At 45.3% G+C, this 16,472-nt stretch overlaps 1 protein-coding gene across 2 annotated transcripts in view; it reads right to left on the bottom strand.

Moving 5' to 3' along the window:
• Positions 1–15,337, bottom strand: part of ARCN1 (archain 1) — a 31,122-nt gene extending 15,785 nt beyond the window's left edge. The window contains exons 1-4 of one of the 2 annotated variants that reach the window (XM_040977069.1): positions 15,176–15,337; positions 3,989–4,252; positions 2,636–2,815; positions 2,329–2,534 (exon numbers count right to left, since the gene is read on the bottom strand). In XM_040977069.1, the coding sequence (XP_040833003.1) occupies positions 2,329–2,534; positions 2,636–2,815; positions 3,989–4,252; positions 15,176–15,178 (653 nt within the window). In that variant the 5' untranslated portion in view covers positions 15,179–15,337. The remainder of the gene's footprint in view (positions 1–2,328; positions 2,535–2,635; positions 2,816–3,988; positions 4,253–15,175) is intronic. The other variant, XM_040977070.1, reaches the window with a different exon arrangement.
• Positions 15,338–16,472: the final 1,135 nt, after the last annotated feature.

The raw sequence follows: 16,472 nt of genomic DNA, 5'->3' as shown, positions 1-16,472 counted from the left end.
CCAGGCAGCTGCATCCACTGGTATGTGCACTGGTTGGTGCAGATGACAGACCGAACCTGACCCTGCACTGGCTCGTGCACAAGAATCAAGCTGGAGGTTACCCCAGGCAGGGTTTCTTGGGGGACTCCACACTATACTGCTGGACTCAGACACCAGCCACCCTGGAAGATCACAGGATGTATGACCTGACCTTGGAGTGCATGTATTGAGACTGGGCTTCCTCAATTGTTGATGCCTGTGTGATGGACAACATGCCCAGATGCACACGGAAGACAGGATGGTCAACTCATCCAGGCCAGCAGGGAATGCTGATTGCCTCATTAGAGAATGAAAAGCAGAACAAGTTGGACAATTTTCCTGGCCAAGCTAGCAGCATGTTCCTGGGTCTGTAGATGCACTGAGACCAATAGACCCTGGAAAGAGTTTCTCAACATTGGCACAATGTAGCCAACAACATCACAGATACCAAAACTACTCAAGTAATAACACCCTTGGAACACTCTTCCTGACATCGACATCATCAAGACCATGCCCCATCCTGGGTACTGATGTAGTTTGCTAGCAAGGAGCAGCCTCCTCCCTCTCCTCCCCACTAAACACAGGAAAAAAAAAAAACCTGAAACATTTGTCCCACTTAACTTCCTCAATGCCTGACCCTCCCCAACCTAACTGGAGGTCCATATGGCATGAATCCCTCAACTATGTAAACAGTAAGAAAAAGAAAATAAAAAATTAACAAATCAAAACAACATTTAAGTCTTGAGTATCTATTTTTCTTCTTGTTGATTTTTATTGTGGCTTTTCATTTAAGAGGCTGTATGGTTACTGTGTAATGGAGACTATCATATCCAGATATGTGAGGATATAACGCAGTGGGCATCTCTACTTCCAGATCAATGAAACTGTTAAGTATATCTTGACAATAGGATGCTGGACTCTCTGCCATTGTCCATGCCAGCAATGATGGACATATGACTGTTTATGAAGAAGAGACAAGGGGGATGTGGGACAGACTGGACGGGTCTGCTACACATTCTGGCAAACCAGGGTAGGGGGCGGTCCTGGTGGGGGTTATTGTGGGTCACTCTCACCAGGCTGCAGCTCCCACTGATTTAGGTGAGGGCCGAGTATGCACTGTGCAGAACCAGTCTGGACTGTAACACCCATTGGTTCCAGTGGAAGGTGGTGCTGGAAACAGAACCAACCCAGCAATTGCAACCACCAGCTGATCAGGGCGATGGACTGTACTGGACCCTGTACTTGTTGGTGCATACAAGAATCCGGCCTGGAAACACCTCAGACAAAGTTTCTTTGGGGATCTCCCCAATTGAAATGCCGGACTCAGAACCCTAACCATGAAAGGACAGAAAATGGAACAGGTTAATCAACCACCTCAGCTATAGGTTGGCAACAAAATACCAGGCAAATAGAGATGCTATGATGGATAATGTCAATCAGTGGATTTTTCAACGACCTCGTTGTGTTTGGAGAGGCGAGATTGGCAGCGATTCATAACTTGTAACCTATCCAAACCACTTGAGCGAGTATCTCAGAGCATGCCACACATGCAGGACTTGGGGTGGCTGGGAAACTGGGTGGGGTTTCTCCCTCGATATCCCCCTTTACCTCAAATACATGAAGGAAGCAATATGGAAATAATAATCTTACCCACTTTCCTATAGCCCTTGAACCTTTTTACCCAAATTAACTGTGTAAAGATTGTTAAAAAAAAAAAAAAAACTATACTAGAGTAATAATATAGGAGAACTTGGGGGGGTGGGGAGAGGTGGGGACGAGGTAGGGGTAGGAGAAATCCCAGGGCCTATGGAACTACAACATTTAAGCCTTGAGTACTCAAAGACCCATGGCACATTTTTATAATCCTACAGGATCTGAAGAAAATTATGTGCCTTCCATCCAGACAAATGTACTTGTGCACAAACAAAATTATGCATATTCAAGTAGTTCAGATTCCCCCTTGAATCAACTGTTGACCAAGATTAAAACACATTCCAGAAAGAACTGAATATTTCCTCCCTTCCCCAAATAAGGCATCTCTGATAAGAAACTGTCCTGTGATAATTTGTTAAAAAAAACACACACAAAAACAAAAAACTCTTCTACCTAAAATGAAAAATATGATATTCATATCTCTCCTTTCTCTCTATACTTTGTGAAGTTCAGTTTAACAAGTTCTGATTTAAGAGATCTTAAGATCTTATTTCATCAAGTCTCTCATATTTATAGATTGCTAGAAATCAGGCATCCCTCCAGACATACAGTCTTCACCTGCCATCTAGGGGTGCTGGTATATGCACTGGACTGTACCTGGCTGGTGCAGGTGCCACCTTTGGTTTCTCAGTTTCAATGATGGTCTCTGTGATCATGGCAGCCGTGCTGCCTCCAGACACTGCAGAGCTGCCAAATCCCCCAAATCCTGGTGCTTTTTTACCCAGTCTCTCTGCATCTCTTCGGGCCTGTTGTAACTCCTTTGCTTTACGCCGCATCTCAGCCTTAGCTTCACGTTCTTGAGTCTATGAAAGAGAAATAAGTACATGGATATAGCTTTGAGTACAATCCATAGTGGCAAGTAAAAACAAGAAACTTATCCAACTCAACAGCCCCAAAGATTTACCTCTCTGACTGCTCTGAACACCTTCTCCTCATGAGAGTCCATTTCTGTGAAGGTTCGGATCTGTGCCAGGTTAACATTCTCCCGATATCCCAGAGCAACAATTTCATCAAAAGCAAAAATCAAATCAAAACAGTGCTCAGATATTTCATTCTCTTCTAAGGCTCGGCAATATTCAGGGATCTAAGCATGGAGAGCAATGGAAAAGATTCAGAATTTACCAACATCTGTGTTTCCAGATCTTAGCCTTTTAAATACTCAAATTCCAATAAACCTGAAATCACTTTCTTGGCTCCTACTAGGCTTTATAAGTTCTTGGCATAAACCCTTGTATTTCTGTATGTATCAGTAAGTTACTAAAAAACATTAAAAACCACACCAAACAAGTATTAACACCACAAAGGCAGATTAAAGTAACTGCTTAAGAAGTGAGACATGGGACTTGATATAGGGCTGTGGCTAAATCCTTGCCTTGCATCTCCCAGAATCCCATATGGGCACTGGTTCGTGTGTTACCTACTCCACTTTCCATCCAGCTCCCTGCTTGAGGCCTGGGAAAGCAGTCGAGGACGGCCCAAGGCCTTGGGACCCTGTACTTACATGAGAGACCTGGGGAAAGCTCCTGGCTTCAGATTGGCTCAACTCTGGCTGTTGTGGCTACTTGGGGAGTGAACCAGTGTATGGAAGATATTTCTGTCTCTCCTTTGTAAAATCTGCCTTTCCAATAAAATAAATAAATACATAAATCTTTGAAACAAATTCTCATAGAAACCCAAGTTTATTAAAAAAAAAAAAGTGATAAATGAGATGGTAGGGCCCGGCGCAGTGCCCTAGCGGCACAATGGCCTACCAACTGGAGTCCTCGCCTTGAGCGCGTCAGGATCCCATGTGGACGCCAGTTCTGGTCCTGGGATTCCCACTTCCCATCCAGCTTCCTGTTTGTGGCCTTGGGAGGGAAGCAATAGAGGACGGCCCAAAGCCTTGGGACCCTGCACTCGTGTGGGAGACCTGAAGGAAGCTTCTGGCTCCTGGCTTTGGATTGGCTCAGCACCAGCCATGGCGGTCACTTGGAGGAGTGAATCATCGGACAGGGGATCTTCCTCTCTGTCTCTCCTCCTCTCTGTATATCTGACTTTACAATAAAAATAAAATAAATCTTAAAAAAAATGAGATGGTAGTTCCATATTCTCTTCTGGGATAGTTACAGAGTAAAGGACATCCACTAAATATTTGCTGAATGAATAATAAACTATAGCAATAAGCTACAAAGTTTTAAACAGCAGCCACTTTAGGGGTAAAAACCAGTTTCACATAAAAAGTATAAAAACACAGAACTGAATATTGCAGGACTCTTACCACTCTTGAGAAGAGCCTTAGAGTCTCCAAGTCTTCTAAAATGTTGCTGTTTTTGGTAGTGATCAGTACCATGTACAGTTTCTCCATAGGCTGGTACACATATCTTACACTCTCTGTTTCAACAAATGTATGTTGTTTTCCAGTGTTCATCAGCTTTGGAAAAGCTGCTAACAAACCTTCAATCCGAGTTCGGGTCATTTCCACAAACTGTCGAGAAACAATAGCCTTTCCTGCTTTTGTGCAGACTGCCGCTGCCAACAGCACCTGCCAGGAACACACATACAAATAAGTACTAGTCAATTATTTCTTCACATTTGTTTTCTCATCAGCCTCCACGGAATAACATAAATGAGCACTGACTTTCAGACTTGCATCGCTTTATATTCCAGTATACAGCTCATAAGGCAAAGCAAAAGTAGTGGAAAATAAAGATACTCTTCCTATTTTCCAGTCATGCACCTAAAGAAAAGTTTGTAATTTCCCCCCCAACTCTCTGTACACAGAAATCTGACCAGGTGCATTCAAGACATAGAAGAGGAGCCAGCACTACGGCACAGCAAGATAAACTGTTGCCTGAAACACCCGCATTTCGTATGAGAGCCTTAATTTTGAGTCCCAAGTGCGTGGGCCCCTGCCACCCACTTGGGAGACACAAATCCAATTCCAGGCTCCTAGCTTTGGTCTGGCCCAACCCTAGTCATTACAGCCACTGAGAGTAAATCAGGATGAAAGATCTTCGATTTTCATTTCTCCCCTCATTTTCCCTTTCAAATAAACAAATCTTTGAAAAGAAAAAGGGGTTGCTTTGACTAAGTGGCCTGGGAAGGAACGGTGCTAAATTAGGGAACTGACATAATAATGTTTGATACAAATGGAAAATGAAAGACGAATAATGTTATTTAAATAACCTTACTACAACATTACTTCAGAAATCTATAAAAATGGAATGCCTCAACTTCAATTTTACTCTGCACAAAACAGGAAAAAAACAGCATCTATTAGGGAATGCAGGTACTAAGGACAGAATTTTTCCTGCCAGCTCTCGGGGTGGCCTAGATTCCCTGCTAAAGTGCCTGGAAAGGCAGTAGAAAATGGCCCAAGACTTTAGGCTCCTGCACTCACACTACAGTCCTGGAGGGAACTCCTGGCTTCAGATCAACCTAGCTCTGGCTGCTGCTGCGTTTGGGTCATGAAATAGCAAACAGAAGATTGACCGATTCCTCTCTCACTTTCCCTCTCCCTCATAAAGAAACTTGTTCAAATAAAATAAGTAAACCTTTAAAGAAAATAAGTAAATGCACAAATCTTTTAAAAACAAAAGGAAAAATACTAATTTTCTTATTTTTATGAAAACTAAAACTTGGGGCCCGGCGTGGTGGCGCAGGTGGTTAAGGTCCTCGCCTTGCGTGCCCGGGATCCCATATGGGCGCCGGTTCTAATCCCGGCAGCCCTGCTTCCCTTCCAGCTCCCTGCCTGTGGCCCGGGAAAGCAGTCGAGGATGGCCCAAAGCTTTGGGACCCTGCACCCGCGTGGGAGACCCAGAAGAGGCTCCTGGCTTCAGATCGGCATAGTATCGGCCTGTGGCGCTCACTTGGGGAGTGAATCATCGGACGGAAGATCTTCCTCTCTGTCTCTCCTCTCTGTATATCTGCCTTTCCAATAAAAAAATAATAAAAATAAGCCTTTAAAAAAAAAAAAAAGAGAGAGAGAAAACTAAAACTTGGGCTGATGCAGCGTTGTAGCAGGCACTGGGCATCCTTTTGGGTGCCATTTCCAGTCCCACCCAGTTACCTGCTTATGATTTGGAAAAGCAGCAGAAGATGTCCCAAGACCTTGGGCCGATACACCCATGTGGCAGACCCTGGATTCGGACAGGCTCAGCTCCAGCACTTATAGCCATTTGGGAGTGAACCAGCAGGTGGAAGAGCCTCTTATCCTCTGTCTTTCCCTCTCTCTCTGTAGCTATTTCAAGCAAAAATAATAAAATAGGGCCCGGCATGGTGGCCTAGTAGCTAAAGTCCTCGCCTTGAACATGCCCCGGGGTTCCCATATGGGTGCCGGTTCTAATCCCAGAAGCCCCAATTCCCATCCAGCTCCCTGCTTGTGGCCTGGGAAAGCAGTGGAGAACAGCCCAAAGCTTTGGGACCCTGCAGCCGTATGGGATATCTGGAGCAAGTTCCTGGCTCCTGGGTTCAGATCAGCACAGCACTGGCCTTTGTGGTCACTTGAGGAGTGAATCATTGGACAGAAGATCTTCCTCTCTGTTTCTCCTCCTCTCTGTATATCGGACTGCCTTTGCATTAAAAATAACTAAATCTTTAAAATAAATAAACAAATAAAATTACCAGTTGGTTACTTTTAGAGTAGCAAATAATTCAAAGAACTTTTCTATATAGTTCTGATTTTGTAAAATAAAGTTTTGTATTTGACAAACATTTTTCTTTCAACCTATTTGGAGGATTCTGCATCCCCGAGATATGAGGCAAGAAGATATACTGAGGACAGTAATTGATCCTAGGAAAACAATGAAACTACAGAAAAGTCAGGACTCATATCTATTTCAGGTTTTTAGCTTGAATTAACAGTGTGAGGTAAGCAAAGATTTATTTACACAAAGGCAAGACGCTTTAAGTTTTTGTTAAACAAATAATAATACCCTAATCCCAAAGGAGAAGGAACTGACCTAAAATTATTTGTTACTTTTTTAATGTGAGAGGAAGAAAGACATGGAAAGCACCTATGTATCAGTGCACTCCCCAGTCAGCTGCAATGGCCGCAGTTGGCCAAGCCAAAGTGAGGAGCTTGGTGCAGTTCTCCTATGCAGGTGGCAGGGATATAAGGACTGCTACCTCCCAGGGTATCCAGCAGCAGGAAGCTAGAACTGATAGCAAAACCAGGGCTCAAACCTAGGCATTCCAATACAGGATACAGTTATCTTAACCAGTGTATTAACCACTAAGAAATTTTTAAAATAATTCATTTACTTTAACTGGAAAGTCAGATATAAAGAGAGGAGGAGAAACAGAAAGGAAGATCTTCCATTTGCTGACTCACTCCCCAAGTGGCCGCAATTGCCAGAGCTGAGCCAATCTGAAGCCAGGAGCCAGCAGTTTCTTCTAGGCTCCCATGTGGGTACAGGTCCCAAGGCTTTGGGCATCCTCGACTACTTTCCCAGGCCACAAGCAGGGAGCTAGATGGGAAGCAGAGCAGCCAAGACATGAATCAGTGACCATATGGGATCCCAGCACGTACAAGGTGAGGACTTTAGCTACTAGGCTATCACGCCAGGCCCTCATTAATTTTTATCATAGGAGGTTCATGTTTCTACTATCTACATGGGTCCAATACAATGACATTTTAAAAAGGAAAAAGATTTAAATGTTGTTGCTGCTTCATTTAACCAATGAAAAATAGGTCAATCTGGGGATAGCGCAGTGGCTCATCATGCCAGAATCCTACAGGGACAGCAGTTTTTGTCTTGGCTGCTCCACTTCCAATCCAGCTCTCTGCTATGGCCGGGGAAAGCAGTGGAAGATGGCCCAAGGTCTTGGGGCTCCTGCACTCACATAGGAGGCTCAGAATAAACTACTAGATTTGGATCAGCTCCGCTCTAGCCACTGTGGCCATCTGGGGAGTAAGCCTACAGACAGAAGATCTTCCTGTCTCTCCTCTCTCCTCTCCATCAACAAACAAACAAAAGCAAAACAAAAGTGCCTTTCAAATAAAAATAAATAAATCTTAAAACACACACAGGACAATCTCAGGTGACTCATTACATACTATGCCCATGTGAATATAAGGTAAGATAATGTAAGGGAAGACTTTTTTTTGCTTCCTAGCTTCCCTCAGCAGCAGTGTGCCACACCAAACTCGTACATGAATAGTCAAAGAAGTATTACTCACAATAGCTAAAAACTGAAAACCCCACTGGCTATCATCCATTAGTGGATATCAAAACTGATACACCATATGATGAGATTTTTTTAAAGAAAAATTTTATTTTTATTGCAAAGTCAGATATACAGAGAGGTGGAGAGACAGAGGAAGATCTTCCATCTGATGATTCACTCCAAGTGTCCACAAAGGCCAGTGCTGAGCTGATCCAATCCCACGAGCCAGGAACTTCTTTCTGGGTCTCCCACACAACTGCAGGGTTGCAAAGCCTTGGGCCATCCTCGACTGCTTTCCCAGGCCACAAGCAGGGAGCTGGATGGGAAGTGGGGCTGCTGGGATTAGAACAGGTGCCCATATGGGATCCCAGGCATGTTCAAGGAGAGGACTTTAGCCGCTGGACACCACTCGCGGCCAGAATATTTTGTAATAAAAAGGAGAGAAGAACTGATACATGTTGAAAATACTAAGTGAAACAAACTAGAAGTTGGAAGCAGAAAGTTAAGCCACCTCGTGCAACACCAGCATCCAGCCAGTTCACTTCTAATCTTTTAAGCTCTAAGCTGATAGCAAATGACAGCCCAGATCTCTGGGACTCTGCATCCACATGACACCTGCATGGAGTTCTTGGCTCCTGGCTGGAAGCTGGTCCAGCCCTCACCACTTTGGCTATTTGGGGAATGATCCAGCAGATAAAGACCTTCTTTCTCTATAAAATGTGCCTTTTAAATAAAAATAAATAAATCTTTGGACCCAGTGCGACATCCTAGTTGTTAAATCCTTGCCTTGCATCTACCAGGATCCCATATCGGTGCCAATTCATGCCCTGGCTGTTTCACTTCCTGCCCAGCTCTCTGCTTGTAGTATGGGAAAACACCAGAGGATGGCCCAATGTCTTGGGACCCTTTCCCCAGTGGGAGACCCGGAAGAAGCTCCTGGCTTCAGATCAGTTCAATTCGGGCTTTTGTGGTTATTTGGGGAGTGAACCAACATATGGAAGATTATTTTCTTTGTCTCTCCTTCTCTCTGTAAATCTGACTTTCCAATAAAAAATATAAATAAGTCTTTTTTAAAATGTCACTTCAAGGTAATCATTTTTACCCTATGGTTTTGTCAATTTTTTACATTTTTCATTTTTAATTGAAAGGTAGACATGTACATATATGCATGTACTCACACACACACACACACACATCTAGTTCACTCCCCAAATGCCCACAACTGCTAGAGACAAATCAGACCAAAGCCAGAAGCTGCAAACTCGAGTATTTAGGTACTTTAGACTTTTCCCAGTGCAAGCATTAGCAGGAAGCTGGACTGGAAGCAGAGCAGCAAGGACTAGATCCCAGATACTCGAATGTGGAATATTGATGGGTGTCCCAAGCAGCAACTTAACCTCTATGCCACATGTCCAACCCGAGTTGGTCAATATCTTGATGTTCAAATGACATCAACTGCCTCTCTAAAAAATTTTACTAAGGATTTCAAGAAACTCATATAACTTTAGAGCAGAAATTTTCAAGTGGTCCACAGAGAATCATTCCCTGCATTGAGAAATACTGACAAGTAGAAGCATAACTGTAATCCCTGTGGAATCTACCCCAAACCAAAGGTTGGAAAATAGAGCCCTAAAGTTACTAGCCTCTATATCAGAATTTTTGGAAGATTTAGAGAAATAAATTAAAGAAATCAAATGTCAGAGAAAGATCAAAACTTCACACCTACACAACCATGTTGTACTTAATAGAAAACTTACAAGTCTGCTAGAAGCAATGATTACACAGGCCTAAGGGTTGTCCCTAGGCTTCCAGCGGAGTTAAAATAACATCAAGGGGGCGGTAGTGTGGCACAGCCCAGTAAGCTGCCACAGGTATTACCAGCATCCAACACTAGAGTGCCAGTTCCAGTCATCATTGCTCAGCTTCTGATCCAGTTTCCTGCCAACGTGTCTGGGAAGGCAACAGCAGACAACCTGAGTGCCTGAGCCCCTGCCACCCAAGAGGGAGCCCAGATAGAGTCTCCCGCTTTCAGCTTGGCCTAGACATGGTCGTTGCAGCCAACTGGGGCAAAAACAACATCACATTTTCTAATGCCTGTTAAATGTGCCTGGGAAAGCAGCAGAGGACGACGCAAACTCTTGGGTACCTGCACCAATGTGGGGATTTGTCTGAATATTCTGGCTCCTAGCTTTGGCCTGGCCCAGCCCCAACAGTTAACAGCTATCTGGGGTGTAAATCAGCACACGGAAGATTTCTTTCGTTAGCCTCCCTACCACACACACCCTGTTCCTGTAACTCTGCCTTTCAAGTAAGTAAATATTAAAATAAAAAGGAAATACTTCTAAGCCATACAGATCAGTATTTACTGACATTTAACAATTATTAAAATGCAGTATACAGTAAAGGGTACGTTAACAGTTTTTATGATGATTTGACTTTTTTTTTTTTTTGGAGTTTTATTTGCAAAATCAACAAGTGAACATGTAAAGAAGAGGGAAAGAGAAAGCACCTCCTCCTCCCAGCAGAGTCCTGGGAGACAGGATGTCTCCTGAAAGCAGACAGGGACACAGAGCTTTTAGTTAGTCTTGGCTTGATTTTCTTTGGGGCAGACTGCACAAATATGATTCCCTATCAAGTTGTTTGTGGCCATAAGGCTTGGCTCAGAGGATTAAGATGCAGGCCGGGACACCTGGATCCCATATCAGAGTGCCTGAAAGGGTCCCAGTTCCTCTACTTCTGATCCAGCTTCTCGCTAATGTGAATTCTGGAAGCCAGTAGAAGATGGTCTAGCCACATGGGTCTTGTCACCCAAGCAGGAGACAGACTGAGTACAGGTTCTTCTGGCCTGGCTCTTACACACATTTGGAGAGTTAAACAGCACACTGAAGATCTTTCTTCCACTTCAAAAAGTTAATGGGAAGAGTATATTAAGAAAAAACTAAGCATGGATTTCATTTTTTTTTACATCAAAATGTATTTATATTTTTGCTTTGTTTTACAGATTTATTATTTTATTTTTAAAGAGATTTTTATTTATTTGAAAGTCACAGTTATAGAAAGGGAAGGAAGGAGTAGAGAGGGAGAGCAGGAGAAGGGAGGGGAGGCAGAGAAATCTTCCACTTACTGGTTCAGTTCCTAACTGGCTGCAAAAGCTTGGCTGGACCAGGCAAAAACCAGGAGCGTCATCTGTGTCTCCAATGTGAGTACAGGGATCCAAGCACTTGGGCCATTTTCCACTGCTTTCCCAGGCACATGAGCAAGGAATTGGATTGGAAATGGAGTAGCTGGGACTTAAACCAGTGCACTTATGGAATACTACAGTATTAGACGGTGGCTTTACACTCTCTGCCAACAACGGTTCCAGATTTAATTATTTTATTTGAACGGCACAGTGACAGAGAGGGGAAGACTGACAAGAAAGAGATCTTTCATCTGCTGGTTCACTCCTCAAATGTCCACAATGGCTGGGGCCAGGACCCAAACATACAGTCTCCTGCTTTCTCAAGTATGTTACCAAGGAGCTGGATAGGAAGCTGAGCACCTGGCCCTGGAACTGACACGCCAATACGGGGTGTCACCATTATAAATAATAGCTTCACTTGCTGTGTCCTACCCCTTTTCTATACTTGTGAAGGGCTCTCATATTTATTATGATTCATGGTTACATTAAGGTTAATTTCTATACCTGTTATAGAACACTATGTTCCCTATTTACATCAAGTAATTAGAGATAAAATCCCACAGAATACTGAAGCAAAATGTAAATCACATACAAAACCTAAAGCTTGCAAAGTTTACTAAGGGTTTTTAATCTATCTCGTTTATTTTAAAATAAAACCCTGTAGAGATTTTTTGAAAAGAGACATTAGTTTTTGCTTTGAAGACATATGAAGACTAAGCAGATGGCAGATCAATGAAAACTCAAGAAACTAATATTCATTCTTTGCTGTCCCCTCCAGCAACAAAAAGATAAAAATACAGCTGTGCAGCTGTAGTATAAGCGGAAAAAAAAAATCAAGCAATAATATCCTCTCTAATTGTTTAAGATGTCAGTTATCTTCTGTTATGCATAGATTATTAACCACACAAATCCAATTTTTTTCTTAAAATTTATTCATTTTATTTGAAAGGCAGAGTTACAGAGAGGCAGAGAAAAATCTTCCATCTGCTGGTTCATTCCCCAGATAGCTTCAATGTCCAGGGCTGGGCCGAGGTCTAGAATTTCATCTGGGTCTCCCACATGGGGGGCAGGGGACTAAGCAGTTGGGTCATCTTCAGCTGCTTTCCTAGGTGAATTAGCAGGGAACTGGATCGGAAGCAGAGCAGCTTAGACTCAAACCAGCACCCACACAGGATGTTGGTATTATGGGAGGCAGCTTCATCAATACTGCCCCCAAATTCAGCCTTTTTTTAAAAAAAAGATTTATTGTTTTATTTGAAAGGCAGATTCAAAAAAAGAAGACAGATAAATCCTCCACCCATTAGTTTACTGCTGCTTTCCCAATCCATAAACAATGAGCTAGACCAGATGTTTGAGTAGCCAGGACCAGAACCAGTACCCAAGGAAAAGTAAGCACTCACTGTAAGGCAGAGGATTAGTCTGTTGAGCCACTACTGCAGACCCTCAACATCTACTCTGGTGACTCAACAGGATAATCTTCCACCCACAAGTATCAGATCCCACATGGGCACTGGTTTGTGCCTGTCTACTGTGTACATTAGCATGAAGCTAGAACTGGAAGTAGAGGCGAGGCTAAAGCCCAGACACTCAGAAAAGGATGGCAGTGCGTACTAAGCAGGTTTCTAACTGCTAGGCCTAAGGCCTGCTCCAACTTTCCCAACGTAACCTTAAGGTCTTAATTTGTTTCAGTGTAGATGTCATCTATTACCCACAGACCACTCTGTAAAAGGGTTAGACCCCAAACTATTACACAGAAATAAGGCAAATGTCTTAAGACTCTACAAAGAATGCACCTGGACAAAGTTCTCCAAATAACATCAACCTTTGGGGTATCCGGATAATTTCAAGTCTCTTATTAGTTCAGAAATGCATGGCACAACTGTGTGTCTATGTACACATGTCACATGTCAAAGCGATGTTTCCAATGTATCCCTACCACTCAGCATCTAGGACTTCATCATCCTTCAGTTATCAATTCATTAAAAATACTAAGTTCCAAGACTCTCTCAACAGACAAGATTTTTATAAATTACCCACATTTGCAAGGCTTTAACTATTACCAAAATTAAAATATGTAAGGATGAGACTCTGCTTGGGCCACTGACATCCCATATCAGAGCACCTAATCCATGTTCTGGCTATTCCACTTCCCTTCCAGCTTCATCCGGCACACCTGGGGAGCAGCAGAGGATGGCCAGGGCTCCCTCTAGCCACATGGGAGATGCCGAGGGAGCTTCTGACTTTGGTATGGTCCAGATCTGACTGCTGCAGCCATGTGGGAAGTAGGCCTGCCAACAGAAGTTTTCTTTTTCTTCCTCTCTCTTTAAATATAACTCTTTAAAATATGTATGTTATTTTTATTGGAAAGACAAATTTACAGAAATGGAGAAAGAGAGAGAAAGATCTATCTGCTGGTTCAGCCAAAGTAGCCCCAACAATCAAAGCTGAACTGATCTGAAGCCAGGAACCAGGAGCTTCTTCCGGGTCTCCCACACCAGTGCAGGGTCCCAAAGCCACTCCTCCATTGCTTTCCCAGGCCACAACTAGGAAGTTGGCTGGGAAGTAGAACAACAGAGACACAAACCAGTACTCATATGGGTTGCCGGCATTTGCAGGTGCCGGGTTAGCCAATGGAGCCATTACACTGGCCCCAAAATAAAACTTGAAAAAAAAATTTTTATTGGAAAGTCAGATTTACAGAGAGGAGAGACTGAGAAGAAAGCTTCTGCCTGATTCACTCCCCAGTTGACCACAATGGCTGGAGCTGAGTCAATCCAAAGCCAGGAGCCTCCTTCGGGTCTCCCACGTGGATACAGGGTACCAAAGCTTTTGTCGTCTACTTCTTTTCCAGGCAACGAACAAGAGATGGATGGGAATTGGAACAGCCGGGATTAGAACCGGTACCCATACGGGATCCCAGTGCATACAATGTGAGGACTTCAGCCACTATACTACCACACCAGGCCCCTAAAAATAAATCTTTAAAAAAAACTTATTTTCCATAATCATTAGACTGTAGACACATACATATGCTGAAATATAGCTTTCTGTCCTTGTAAATATATGATTAATAAGTGGTCATTAAAACCTTTAATTAAGAACTGTAAAATGTAAGCCTCATGATGAAACTGAAAAATGAGTGTTAATTTTATGTGTTCACACCAAAGTTTTAGAAGGCAAACCTGCTTCATCCAATTTATACAACTGGTGACATTCTGACAACTGCCACGTATGTAAGAAGTTAAGTCAATCACCCAGTGATAAAATAATTTTTCAAAAAATTTAAGGTGCCTTCGAAACCAAATGACACTCCTTTAAAACAGAAACATTTCTTCTACTTCCTGAATATCCACAAACCACAGCGATAACTGTAGCGGAGTTCCCAACTTTGCTTTCTCCCATCTTCCGCCCACAGGGAGTTTCGCAGGACACAGAGGACGCCACACACCCAATTTAAACGGTGCGTTCCCTGCACACACAAGCCGTGCTCCGTGTAACTGGCTCATCGACGCGACACACCTGGCAGGTGTCAGGGACACTCGAGGCCCACCAAGTCACCAGGGGCGTTACGCCTCCAACTCCCCCTTCTGAACAAACAAAAGGAATCCGGACTTGTAGCACACACAGGACGAACAGCGGGCTAAGGCACCAACAGACGGGCGGGAACCTGCTGCAAACGCCGGGACGGCCGAGCCCCGACGCCGCCAGGGCAGCGGCCCTGGACGCCGAGGTCCCTCCCCCACAAGCATCGCATGGTCTTGCCATGCGAAACGAGACAAAATAAAACCCAGTCTCCTACACAGGTGTCCAAAAGAAAAATAAAAAAAAAAATTCAAGAAAAAGAAAAAAGAAACCTAGCGCCAGTCCCGGCGGCGGCTGGCGTCCAGCTGGTCGGAGGGGGTGGGGTGCGGCAGTGGACACGACGACGAGGCCTGGGGATCCCGGGACGCCGGGCGCGGAGCAGGGAGCCCGCCGGGTCCCCGCGCCCCGAGGGAGGAGGCCGGCGTCCAGACCCCAGCCGCGCCCGGGGGCCGGGGCTCCGCCGGCCTCCGCCACAGGCCGGCCGAGAGCGACACCGGCCAGCCGGGCCAGCCGGGCCAGCCGCGCGGATCTTACCATGGCGAGGGCGGTGGTGGGGGCGCGCCCGCGCTCCGCGTCCTCTGGCCTGGGCTGGGGTCCGGGAAGGGCGCACCGGCCGCTGCGCACCCGTCGCCCGTGACAGGAGCAGCAGCCGATTCGCCTCCAGCCAAGATGGCGGCCCCGGGCCACGTCTCCAACCGGAAATGGCGCGGGTCAAAGGGCGGAAGGCGGGGCCGGAGGCAGGGGCGGGGCATGTGGGGGCGGGGCTGGCTGGGCTGAGGCGGGGTGGGGGCTGAGGCTCGATGGGGGGCTGTACCGGGGATGGGGGGCTGAGTGGAGATGGGAGGGCTGAGCGGGGTCGAGGGCTGTACCGGGGATCGGGGGGCTGAGCGGGGTTCGGGGGCTGTACCGGGGGCCGGGGGGCTGAGTGGAGATGGGAGGGCTGAGCGGGGTTCGAGGGGCTGAGCCGAGATGGGGGGCTGAGGCGGGATGGGGGGCTGTACCGGGGATCAGGTGGCTGAGCGGTGATGGGGGGCTGAGCCGGGGTCGGGGAGCTGTACCGGGGATCGGGTGGGGGCTGTACCGGGGGGTCGGGGGGCTGAGTGGAGATCGGGGGACTGAGTGGGGATGGGGGGGTTGAGTGAGGGTCGTGGGCTGTACGGGGAATCGGGGAGCTGTACCCCAGCGGCCCAACCTGGTGCCTCGGTCCTGTCACTGTTCCTCACAGCCGTCCTTTGTGTAATTTGTACCCACCTTTGCAGGGGGGAGAAAGCCAGGCTCACATGCACCAAGCCGTTCAATATTGTAAATAACCCATGTAAGGGACTAAGATCCAGACTATATAAAGAACTCTTACAACTTAATGCTATGTAAATAGTCCCAACTCAAGATGGACGAAGAATCTGAGTCAACATTACAAAATGTTTAAGAGCCTATTCATTAGGGAAATGCAAGTCAAAACTACAGTGAGATAAAATTTCACACCTGTTCTGATGACTATAACTGGACACCCATTTGACACAGTAGGTGAGATAGTGCTTGGGACAGCAGCCTCACGTACTGGAGTGCCTGAGTTTGAGTCTGTTTCTCCACTGTTAATGCACACCCTGAGAGGCAGCAGCGAAAGGCTTAAGTGCATAGGTCCTGTAACCCACGTGGGAAACGGGATGGAATTCTTGGCTCTTGGCTTTCACCTGGCCCAGCTCTGGCTATTGGAAATAGGCATATGGCTGTGAAACAAAAGATGGAAGAACTGTATCACCCTCTGCCTCTCAAATAAATAAAAATAAATACATTTTAAGGTTTTAAAAATGGGACACAGCACAATGACTCA

Source organism: Ochotona curzoniae, unplaced genomic scaffold (genome assembly GCF_017591425.1).
Source record: "Ochotona curzoniae isolate NIBS_2020 unplaced genomic scaffold, NIBS_Ocur_1.0 contig_2723, whole genome shotgun sequence".
In the NCBI taxonomy this organism is placed as follows: Eukaryota; Metazoa; Chordata; class Mammalia; order Lagomorpha; family Ochotonidae; genus Ochotona; species Ochotona curzoniae.
The sequence above is the reverse complement of the archived record's forward strand: the minus strand, read 5'-3'. Positions and strand labels throughout refer to the sequence as shown.